Below are 12,585 nucleotides of genomic sequence, written 5' to 3'. Positions count from 1 at the left end.
ATTGCCCTGCTGAACCGACGAACGATCGGTTTGGGCTTGGGTTAAGAGTTTACTGTGCAGGCTTCTTGCGACTGCGATCGCGAGCGGGTTCTGCATTCTTGCAATCCTGGTGTCAGCGTGGTAGGAACCATTTCAACGCGCCCCGCAATTCTGCAGGCCACGAACTTGCTGCCATTAATTATTCACTCTTCCTTTCATTGTAACCCAAAGTAAGATTTTAAGACGAATATAAACAAAAGATGATGTGGACGGTACTTAAAACGTTTTCCTGTAAAATGCATGCATCTTATGTTTATTGTAAATCTCTGTATCATGCGTCATGAAAGGATTCCTAAGTTATTTGATGCAATGTGTAGTTATTTCGTGTAGAGTGCGATTATGATCCACTAATCTGCAAAACTGTGAACTGCGTGTTTACTTATGGAGCTGTGCATCTTCATACATGTTAGTAAATATTTGTGCATGTTCATGCACTATCTTCCGCGGTTTCCAATATTGCTGAGCAGAACGTGTTTACGCTGTTCGACTGCATTCAGTGTTCTCCGGCGCTTTTGGGAATTTAAATTTGTTTTCCAAGCTACAAGGAACCGGCACCACCTGATACCGCCAATTTCTCAACATTATCATGTTATTAAAAAGCACATGAGATGGACGCGAACTTCTCAGCGCACTTCGTTCCCTTTACGAAAAGATAAGGTGCTATAGATAGTAATGTGGCCGTTATAAAATACTTTGTATAACGCGGGACGTTAGGTGAATAATACGGGAAGCCAACATCCAATTAATTTTAATTATGGGGTTTTACGTGCCAAAACCACGATCTGGTTATAAGGCACGCCCTAGTGGGGGACTCCGGAAATTTCGACCACCTGAGGTTCTTTAACGTGCACCTAATTCTAAGTACACGGATGTTTTGGCATTTCGCCCCCATCGAAGTGCGGCCGCCGGGGCCGGGATTCGATCCCGTGACCTTGTGTTCAGCAGCCCAACACCATAGCCACTGAGGAACCACGGCGGGTTGCCAACATCTCACCTCGCAGTGAATGCAGTTGCGTAACACAAGCTTGCTGCGGTGATCGCGAATATTGTCACGTAGTAGTGACGATGAAGCAAACAGTCGTAAAACTGGGAATGACGAAACTGATTCTTTATTGGGCGAACCTGTGCCCACAAAAGCAAGTTACACTTGAAGCACAACGATAGCGGCGAACACAGTCGGCGATCGTCGAAATCTGATCAGCGGCGAAACGCGTCGGCTTTTATACCTGAGTCATCGAAGGTTCCAGATTAATCCCTGATGCCCGCGTGTCTTCCAGAAAGTTCTAGACAATTCGCGTCGCTCATACAATCAGATTACATGGGCGTCGGTGACCACAGACGACGGATAGAAGCATTGATAACGTCCGAGAAGCTTCCAATGCAGGCGCGTCCTGCGCCGAGCGATGACGTTTAACATTTGTCAGCCAATGTTGAAAGCGGCCACCGGTGAAACATAAACATGTGTACGTGTCAATACCCTCCCCTTAAAAAGCATCGTCCCGATGCTACAAACACGAAAGCGAAAACAAAACCATGCGTAATAAACAAAATAACAAAAAACAATAACAAAGTAACAAAGTACCTAAGTTTGTCAGCGGGCGTAGAAAGGCTTAAGACGCACCACGTGGATGACTTCAGGTCGTGCCCGGCGCCGCTGTGATTGCGAAATGCCGTCTGGCACGACCTCATAGTCCAGTGCGCCAATACGTCGGGTGATCTTATATGGTCCGAAATAGCGACGTAACAGCTTCTCGCTAAGTCCTCGTCGGCGTATCGGAGTCCAGACCCAAACACGGTCACCGGGCTGGTACTCGACGTAGCGTCGTCGAAGGTTGTAGTGTCGGCTGTCGGTCCTCTGCTGGTTCTTGATGCGCAGTCGGGCGAGCTGTCGACCTTCTTCGGCACGCTGCAAATAGGTGGCAACGTCGAGATTTTCTTCGTCGGTGACGTCCGGTAGCATGGCGTCAAGCGTCGTTGCCGGGTTCCTTCCGTAGACCAGGTTGAACGGCGCCATGTGCGTCGTTTCTTGCACGGCCGTGTTGTATGCGAAGGTCACGTACGGAAGGATGGCATCCCACGTCTTGTGTTCGACGTCGACGTACATTGCCAGCATGTCGGCGATGGTCTTATTTAGGCGCTCGGTGAGGCCATTCGTCTGCGGGTGGTAGGCGGTGGTCCGGCGATGGCTTGTGTGGCTGTATCGCAGGATGGCTTGAGTTAGTTCTGCCGTAAAGGCAGTACCTCTGTCGGTGATGAGGACTTCTGGGGCACCGTGACGCAGGAGGATGTTCTCAACGAAGAATCGGGCTACCTCGGCAGCACTGCCTTTGGGCAAGGCTTTTGTTTCGGCGTACCGGGTGAGGTAGTCCGTAGGTACGACGATCCATTTATTCCCGGACGTCGACGTCGGAAAAGGCCCCAGTAAGTCCATCCCAATCTGCTGGAACGGTCGGCGAGGTGGCTCGATTGGCTGTAGAAGTCCGGCTGGCCTTGTCGGCGGTGTTTTGCGTCGCTGACAGTCTCGGCATGTCCTTACGTAATGGGCGACGTCGGCAGAGAGGCGAGGCCAGTAGTATTTTTCTTGTATCCTCGCGAGCGTGCGGGAAAAACCGAGGTGTCCAGCCGTTGGGTCGTCATGAAGAGCTTGCAGAACCTCTGGACGCAATGCATATAGCAGTGCCGTGACAGATGACTGTCACGGCACCCACACTCTTATCGGTTCTCACCCACTCCTATTTCTCTACCATACTCCGGCAATAGCTAAACCGCTTCGCCTGAAGAGCTCTCTGCCGATGGTTCAAGTAGAGTGCTATGAGAAGAGATTTAGTCTCTAAGCCAAATCTGACTTTCCCGGTTCGCATACGTGCAAACGCATTGATGTTCTTTAGGTGATCGTGATAAATTATATTACATTTACCCGGAAACCTAATTTTGACCAACCCATGAAAGCACAACGTTGAATTCAATATCTACCTCTCTGTTACAAAAATTGCAGGTAAATAATGAAATAATCTCGAACCACAGCGTTTAGAACTTAATAAATTTGGAGTAATGTAGCAAAAACAGCTATCGCAATGTCAAAATTTAATTTGGGGTTGTTACGTGACAAAACCACAGTTTGAGAATAAACTACAATCTATAATTCTACGTTTTTATATTGACTATATTTTACTGTGTGAAATTCTGTTGTTGAATAAGCTGTCGTGTTCAAAACCCTTCGGTTTTCTTCCTTGTACATGTTGTAACACTATATTACTCTATATATGCGCATTTGTTACCTTATATTTTTTGTATATGTGTTCACATATCTATTCAAATTATTGTATAAGTTATCATCTCTGATGGTGCTCTTCCCCTTACACAATTCCTCTAGGGGCCTGTAAGGTATTTTTAAATAAATAAATAAATAAATAAATAAGTAGGGAATTATAGGGGACCACATGAGTACCAGGTGGTCGCTAGTAGGGGACTAACTGGGTTTCTATAACGTGCACCTAAATCTGAGCACGCGAGCATTTTGGTATTGCACCCCCATCGAAAGGCGGTCGCCGCGGCAGGAACCAAACCCGCAATCTTGAGCTTACCAGCACAATCCAATAACCGATGGCCCACACTTTGGGTCTCTGCGTCCCTTTCGCAACGCGCGGTTTACATCGTAAGCGTAAGTATTCCGTAGGTGACGTCACGCCATGTGAAATACAGGCCTGCTGAAGTAACCTATAGGATGAACTGTACGCACCCGGAATCTCCTCGGCCTCCTTGAGGTTGACGACGCAGAAAGGGTCGACGATGTCGTGCCTCGCCGGTGTCGGCTGCTGCTGCGTCGGCGCCTGCTGGTCCGAAGGTTCGTGTCCGCCTGTCTGACCGTTGTTGGACGACAGCTCCACCTGAGAAGTGGGTCAATGGTCAGTGCGCCTTCCAGAAATTCGAGTACGAAATAAGCGCTTCGCTTGAGATGACAGGAAAACATGCACGGGAAGTCCACGCGATTTGTAATACGAAGCTACACTCAGGATTGGGACGAATTTTTCTTTGAGCTACCGAGCTTTCTTTTTCTGAAAACCGTATGGGTTTTCTTTGCCCTTTTCTACTACAAGTCGAGTGGATGACAATTTTTCTCTCTTATGAACTTTACTCCTGCTTGCGGGATTCCGCAGAACTGATGGACCTTGTGCATAATGGGGCGGGACTCCATTGTGGAGGGCCCTGGAGTGATATTGAGCACTTGAAATTCGTCAGCGTGCTTCCAAGGCACGCTACACGAGCGTTTTCTTATTCTCCTCGCATGGAAATGCGGCCGTGGTGGAACCCATGGCGTCGTGCTCAGCAGTGCGACGCCATAATAACTGGGCTACAGCGGCGCTTCAAAGAAATTTAGGTCGCCGCTCTGCCATTCTTTCAATGAAGTTTATCTATCTATCTATCTATCTATCTATCTATCTATCTATCTATCTATCTATCTATCTATCTATCTATCTATCTATCTATCTATCTATCTATCCATCTATGAATGTATGTATGTATGTATGTATGTATGTATGTATGTATGTATGTATGTATGTATGTATGTATGTATGTATGTATGTATGTATGTATGTATGTATGTATGTATGTATGTATGTATGTATGTATGTATGTATGTATGTATGTATGTATGTACGTATGTATGTATGTATACGTACGTACGTATGTATGTACGTACGCATGTATGTATGTATGTATGTATGTATGTATGTATGTATGTATGTATGTATGTATGTATGTATGTATCTATCTATCTATCTATCTATCTATCTATCTATCTATTTATCTATCATCCTTCAATTGATGCGTAGCCTACATTGTGAGCTCCGGGAAATAAAATACAGTTTTGTGTAGCTCATGGAGTGTTTGTCACTCTTAATGTCTGCGTCGTTTGACCAAATTACAGTTTAGTATGTCAGAACACGTAACCCAAAAGTTGGCGTTGTTGAGGCCCACGTGGCGGCAGGTACGAAAGAGCAGTTTCACCTGACAAACGCGAAAGGCAAAATCGCCGTCGCACTATAATTCAATTGCGAGCCAAAAGGTTTTTCACCTTAACAGAAATTCACCAGCTTTTGCATATAGCTAATGACCTGCTGTTGTTGTACGTCTAAAGCCCGATTAGGTAAAGAGAATGTTCATACCCTGATGGTGTAGGCAGATTCCTTTGGATATTCTACCAAGGGCAATGGAAACTAGCCACTCAAGGGTAACGCAATAACAGCAGCCATTTAGGGAGAGCCGCAACAAAGGTTATATTTTCGTCGTTATGCCTCTGTTTACACTTAAAACGAGCAGCACTGAATTCACCTAAATCATTCTCCAAATTCAAATCTGCGTAGACTTTATATGAAATATTACTTGAAAGTTAGCCTAGCTTTTGTTACTTTCAGCGCACGAGTACCCTCTTGACTGATTCTGTCCACCCCATTTACACCGCAGTCATAAAAATTAAAAACACCCAGTACCAAAAAGGAAAAAAAAGCAGACAAACTTCAAATTTCTCGTAACGAGTCATTGCACCCGCAAAACCACATTGAACTCCTCAACTACCAAAAATGTTGTAGCTGCGGTAATATTAATAATATCAGGCACGGAATACATAAAACAGAACAAGTGTAGCAGTAATTAATAGTTCTCCTAAAAACAAAAATCGATCACCCGCATTAGTATACAATACGCCTTGCTGAACCTGGAGCCCCATCTATATACATGACTCTTCGTGCTAAACTTCCAGCTCATTCACGCTTGCATTTTCCTGTGAGTTTAGCTTAATACTAAGTTTGCGGTCATTTGGATTTGCGAGCGATTGGGGTTTCCATTTCGGCCTAGCTTGGGAACGGCGTAGTGAATAAAGATTGCACGATATTAAACTTGTGATCTGTACAATGCGCAAAAAGACTAGGGTGAAAATAAACATACTTGTACGCATCGCATTAGTCCTAGTGCTTTTCTTAACCGCTTCACTAACGCAGCTCATTTCACGTAGATTCCAATATGAGCATTTTTACTGGCTTCCTATCCGCCTTACTCAAATTCAATGTTCGGCGAGGTTCATGATGCCCGGACAGAAGATTTAGGAATCTGAAACTGTTGAGAAACTGCAGAAGGTGTAGTGAGTCAGGAAGATGCTGTTGCGCTACCGTTACATTCACTGCAGAGAAACAAATGTGACAAAACTTCACTGGCGCAAATTTTTATTAGAATAACAGAGGTGCCCAAATTTTGCATATATACTTGGTAAACTTGAATATGGTGAACAGTGGAGAATTGCGTGAACGTCATCTTCTACTTTCTTTGCGTGTGTGTGTTTATGTTTTTGTCAGCACTAAGTCGCTTTGTTTACAAAAAAATGCAGCGAGCGTATCAATCACTTTCGAAGTCCCTCACCTGGAGCAGTTTGACGCGAACAAAACCCAGCCCCGTCATGGCTGCCGCTCGTAACTCGGTTTCGTTTCGCCCCGAACCGGGTCGTTCGTAGCCCCTCAGCGGCTGTGACGCCCTGTGTTCCGAGGCCTCCTCGTCGTCGGCAGCCGAGGCATCCGAATGCAAGGACGCTACGCTGGCAGTGCTTGACCGGCGACTGCTCGAGGCGCTGCTGCTGCTAGCGCTCCCCGCTCGGCTACTCCCGGAGGTCAACGAACCTGCGATAATTCGACGAAAAACAGGGTAAGAAATGACGTAAAGCACATCGAAACGAGCACACTACCTGTTCGAGCTGTATTGCGATTTGCAATTATGACGAACGTAGATAGCCCACGGTTATACGAGCTTTTACGTGGGTCGTTGAATAAAGACTGCGAGTGATGCTCTGGAATCTCCATTTTTTTTAAATATTCATCTGAACTTTTAGCTCTTTCCATGTGCTTCCCAGTAAGTGAAATGCACGCATCCCATCATTCCCACCAAGCTAGATAAGATGAAAAAGCAATTTTCTGTGACCTTAAAATCGCTTTCGATGTATTAACTATGCCTGGGCGCCATGCCTAGATCAATGTAAATGTCATTTTTTTGCCGTCTGTTTGTTGTGCACACATCCAGAATAACTGCTGCTTAAAACAATTTCCGTGTTCCCGCTCATATTACTTACGGCTTGTCCTGCGTTTAGATGACATTTAGACTGTCATCGAAAATTCAGCGCAACGGTGCCTGTGTTCTCACAGGCGTGGGCGGGGAGTAGCCTTTACACCGCGTTACGTGCACTTATTGCGACTCACTCAGTCTAAGGATTTCCCAACCTGGAGACAAAGCCATGAGCGGGAATCTATAGGCATCTGCTATGGGACTGCCGTCAGCACATGGAAAAGTACAACAGTACAAAGAGATTGACTGCCACTTTTGCCTCTCTCGACAGCCAAACGTTGTCAGATGTGATCGTACTGGGACCTTGGGCGTCACTGGAAACCTATTTTTCAGGCTATTTGATCAGGCCTTACTTGACTTTTCAAGATGTACGCGCCTGGACTCTAGGCTATGAGTTCTTGCACGTTATGTGTTCAGCCTCTTCCCTCTGTCACCATCGTCCCAGATCGTGTACCCGTTTTTTTACCTTTCCCGTTCCCAGCGCGATGAGCAGCTTGCTAGGGGAATGTCTCTCAGTTCGGCCTCTGCCTTTTGTATCCAAGTCTTGCGGCATATGCTTCTATTCAACGGCCTAATACGTCCTAGAAGCACTTATGCACGGGTTCGTCTGTTCAACGTTCTGGCAAAGCGTAGAGTAACATAGGAAGAGAGAACAAACGCAACAGGAGATAGACTACATGAGCATACCTTACTTCAGAAAAGAACACGCAGTTTCTCTAACTTTATTACAACCGTGTGGTGCCTGACACACCGTATACGCGTTATTTTCGGTCAGAATCAGGCGCGTTACTAGTCCGCTATGCCAATATGGCCACGCTGATGAAGATGTGGAGTTGGCAGTTGGCAAGTACAAGCATATCTGATCTGTTTTGAAATAAAAATGTAAGTAATGATGTTGGTGTACATGCGTGATCAATGTGTATATCGTATTCCTAAAACAAGGTTTCAACCGGACATCCGCAGAATATGCAGCTTTGTAATAAATTCGGCATTCAACTCTCACAAAGAATAAACTAAAATTTCGCGTCGTGTACGGTGACACCAAGCTTAAAAATTTCGAGGTTCCGTGCTTCATCTTCTTTGGGAGCGGTGAACAGAAAAGCTTTACATTAGAAGTGCACGTAAGAAGTGTGCAACGCCATGACATTGAAATTTCAATTCGTCGTCCGTTGCAAACGAGTACATGCAAGCAGTGTAACCATAGCAATGAAACACGAAGACGGTCGGGAAAAGTAAAACGCAGAGAAAACACACACAAGTCAAAACAGTCTTGAACCCCCGGAAGCAAAACGACCACGCACATGGACTCTCACATAGGTTGCGTCGTTGCACTTTCTGCGAAAACGATGACATCTTTTTTCATAAAACATCGGCACATCTATGCCGTTAAGCCTATTCCAACGTTTATTGTTCTTCTTTTTTGGAGACAGATCTCAAACAAGGGGCGATTCAGACACATTTGCAAGCGGTCATTTTGTTTCACTCGTACAAGGCCGTGACAGTCGGTGTAGCGGAGTCACTGTAGGCAGCAATGTTTTACGGAAGTTGTCCCCTGGACTGCCGCCTCAACTCCGTGCGAACAGTCTCACTCTGTGAGCCGGAAATCAAATGCAGCTTACATGGAACAAGCATCTGTCAGTGTCCGGTCTTTTCGAGCATGAATTCCCTTCCATTCTGCCGCACCCGCATGGGCGGACACTCTAAACTTCGGCGCAGCGAAGAGAATTCGCCTGCTTTGGTAAATGTAGCACAACCCACTCTCGGCCATCCCACAAGAAAAGAAAAACAGAAATGAAAAAGAAAGAGAAAGGAAAGAAAGCGTTCAGTTCGCGCTCAAGAAAATGGCCTACTGTTTATCTAACTCAAGCGTTCAGTGGGCAATGGGACGAAATATTTTGTTTACACCTTGCGTCTGAGCGACGGCACGCGCCGGGAACGCGCACACACAGACGCGAAAGCACTCCTTGTGTACGCATCAATGCACGTTCAGCGAAATCGAAAGCCTCGGTAAGCCAACTAGAGCGCGATAACGACGTGAACACCCAGAGAATTTTTGGAGTAAAAGAACTTTGCAAAGGAAGCTTTGGCCGTATCGGCTTCTATTTCAGCAAATACTGCGCCAAGCAAAATCCTGCTGCCTCCGTGATACGCCGCTTCAACGTGCTGCAGAAGGGAATTTAAGCTGCATTTAAAGTTTTGAAAAGCAAGTCTATGTTATCTGTAACTTCGCATTTTTTCCAGATATGTGTGAAAGCCGAGCAATGATTCAGCCTGCATCACCGTTTACGAAACGTTTCTTTTATTATTGCTATAGCAATTATATGGACACTCCACGCGCATTTATGCCGTCGTCGTCGCCGTCGGCGTGAGGTTCCGTATAAAGTCCAACGGTGATAAAGTGGTCTCCGCGCACCGTACGCTGTGCGCGTGAGTGAAAGCGTACGAGGGTGAGCCGGCTATCGCGGCCAAATGTAGCGCACGCCAGGGAGGCAGACAGGCCACAAGCGGCCAGCTGGAATGCCACTCTAGCCCCTCTGCCTGACCTCGGCTCCCCCCTCCCCCTCTCCTTGTCCTCAATAAAGTTTATTTCCTCCTTCCCCCAGGCCGGAAGCGCGCGTTCTTCTTTCGTGCGCGAGGCACGGGGGTGAGGCCACGGAGAGGGCGGGTCGGGGGGGGGGGGGTGCGTTCTGCTCCGTCGGTTGCTGCTCACAGCGCGGCCGCGCGGTCGCCGTACCTTGAAAGCGATCTGTGATGTGCGCACCCGCGCGGGCCTCATCTTCAAAGCGATCTGCGATGGGGACAAAGTGCATGCGCCGAGTGCCGGTTGCTCCGTATGCGCTGTGCTTTCGACATTTAGTTCGCGTTGAAGCGAGACGAGAGACAGCGCGAAGGTCAATTTGCACGCTGCTGCTGGCGCGCTTTCTTACTCCGGGGTTTTCACAGCGAGTTTCTACGGTCATCGAGTGAGAGGTGTTCATGTTTACCTGTGCGCGCGTGTCACTGTGCTTGTCTATTTAGTTAGCGATCGAATGTTTGCAACTTCATACTGCCCATTAAACTGCTTTCCTTGCCTTCGTATTCACCATTTACTACTCTACTAATTTGCTATCGCAATCGATGCTTCGCCTTTCGGGCAAAACTGCGACTTTCTTTATTTGTTATGTCTTTCACACTTCATCGCAAGGAACACGCAGTTAGTTCTATCGGAAGCCGATGTAACGACAGCACTAAGATTTCAAACTGCAGTGCAAAAAACCAACAAAAGAAACGCGCAAGAAATTTTTAAATCCGGATGGAAACGGTGCACAGCATCAAACGCACTGCCTGCGAATAGCGTGTACCCTATAAGCTGTAACGGGTAACTCAAGGACTGCAAATACACGGCAAAGTCAACTCTGGTACTGCACAGAAGCGACTAACCTAACCGAATCATTATACGTTAGGTGGTTAAAACAAGTGAGACGGTGAAGTCATCGTCACTAATAGATCGAGCTGCGTGAATGCTATGGCAATTCGGATTGTTTTATTCTTCGTCTAATCGTTTTACAGCGAAAGCTGCTATTGGTATGCAACAGGAAATTGTGTGGCTTCAGTAGGAGTGGCGCCCATTATCGGTCACTTGGCTGTAAATCACATAAAAACATGCAAGAAGGCGAGACATCGCAAAATCCTTCATAGCCTCACCGAGCGTCGCCGCTTTCATGCCAAGACTGAATAAGCAAAATCAGCGTAATTAGCGTGCTACTGATACCAGTGGCGTAGCCAGAAATTTTGTTTGGGGGGGGGGCGGGGGGGGGGGGGGGGCTCAGGTTGCAACGCGGCCTCCTCCTTACGGAATTTGTCGAGGGCTCAAATACATGAATAATAAATGCATTGCCAATGCCATTGTAAATTAGATGCTGCACACTAATTATTCAACGCTGCGCGCTGTGAAGTACAATATGTACTTTTACATACAAGAATATATTCGTATGTCCCAAAAACTGTGGCAGAAAGAACTGATATCAATGCTGCCGCGTTTTTCTGTCTATTTAATAAGTAAAGAAAATATCACACCGACTTGAGAACTATATGCGTTCGAAACCAGCAAAGCAGTGCATGCAGCTGATATGAAAAACGTAAAGGCCATGAAATGAATAAGTTGAGGACAAATATTTTGATGAATCTTTGTCATTCAAGAACCTTGTTTACATTTTTTCACATATGCAACAGCCAGGAAAAAAACCTCCATGACGCTGTCCCTCGTTGCAATAGATTGCGCAGGAGCAGCTGTTACAAGTCGTGCATTGCAATTACACCGAGATTATACTCGCAACAGTGAGCGCAAATAAAAAGTAGGAGTTCTGCAAAATATACATTAGAAATGTGAAGATAGAATGGAAAACAGAAATGCGAAAATACAACTCGCTAAACGGCAAGAAAGAGTCGCTGGAAAAAAGTTCACTCCTTGTATACAGAAAACCTCGCAACAAGATATTTAAATATACGTCTAAGTCTCCAATAAATCTACGTATTTAAGCAAACGTCACTGTATACAATGCGTCCAACAAGACAAATAAACATGTTGCGCAGTCACAGATAGTAAACTTTGCGCACAGAAAGACAGATGATCTAGGCAAGAAGAAAACTATGATCGCAGAAATCGTGATATGTACTCGGGCGCCATTTTGTAGAATAATAGAGGAATAATGCAGAAATCAGTATGAAAATGTGTAATTTAACTGCCTGCACAGCGACAACAATTATTCTGCACCCAAACTTAAAGGAGGGTATTGCTTCGTTTCAAAAAATAAATAAAAGCAGGTAGCTAAAAAGGAGAGAAAAGGCCAAATGAAAGCCACAGATGATGCAGCAAGTTGAACTACCCAATATCTGAGTATGTTGTTAGGAAACGTCGCGTGGGCCGGGCTTTCAATGATCAAGATTGGTCAAAATTGGTTATTGATGTCCTCGTAATTTTCGTATTCGCATGATAATTTCGATCATGATGCTAATTGTTAGAATAAACGGCGAACATTTCTGCGGTTTTAAAAGCTCACGAGCAGTCATACGTTTTCATAATTACGCTTTTATGGACTTGAAGCAACAGAGCTTTTTACTTGCATTGATTTTTGCTGCTTCGCTATCTAAAGTACAAACTTCACTCGGCGGGAAAGTTTAGCGAAGCGGTCAATTACTTCGGACACTGTGATGCCGACATCTTTGTGGGTGTATAGAAGCGCCAATCTAACCATGCGTTCCACAGACAATGTAGAGCGCAAGTAGTTTTTTAGTAAGCTCTTGTTAAAAAATATTCTCTCTGCGCTGGCAGTGGTCACTCGAAGGGTGACTAGGATCTGGAACAGTTTGTACACATTTACATGGAACCTGCAGTCGCAAAGAGAGAGGGCATCTATTCCGGTGCTAAAACCTAAAACACTCTCTCGATGTCGTTGGCAT

General features: G+C 45.7%; 1 protein-coding gene across 3 annotated transcripts in view; it reads right to left on the bottom strand.

Annotated features, from left to right (window-relative positions):
* The window catches only part of LOC119466489 (protein kinase C delta type), a 711,485-nt gene that overhangs the window by 423,126 nt on the left and 275,774 nt on the right, over nucleotides 1-12,585 (bottom strand). For all 3 annotated transcript variants that reach the window (XM_049657504.1, XM_037727002.2, XM_049657505.1), the window contains 2 exons: nucleotides 6,454-6,707; nucleotides 3,779-3,926 (listed from right to left, as the gene is read on the bottom strand). In XM_049657504.1, the coding sequence (XP_049513461.1) occupies nucleotides 3,779-3,926; nucleotides 6,454-6,492 (187 nt within the window). In that variant the 5' untranslated portion in view covers nucleotides 6,493-6,707. The remainder of the gene's footprint in view (nucleotides 1-3,778; nucleotides 3,927-6,453; nucleotides 6,708-12,585) is intronic.

Source organism: Dermacentor silvarum, chromosome 10 (genome assembly GCF_013339745.2).
Source record: "Dermacentor silvarum isolate Dsil-2018 chromosome 10, BIME_Dsil_1.4, whole genome shotgun sequence".
Classification (NCBI taxonomy): Eukaryota; Metazoa; Arthropoda; class Arachnida; order Ixodida; family Ixodidae; genus Dermacentor; species Dermacentor silvarum.
The sequence above is the reverse complement of the archived record's forward strand: the minus strand, read 5'-3'. Positions and strand labels throughout refer to the sequence as shown.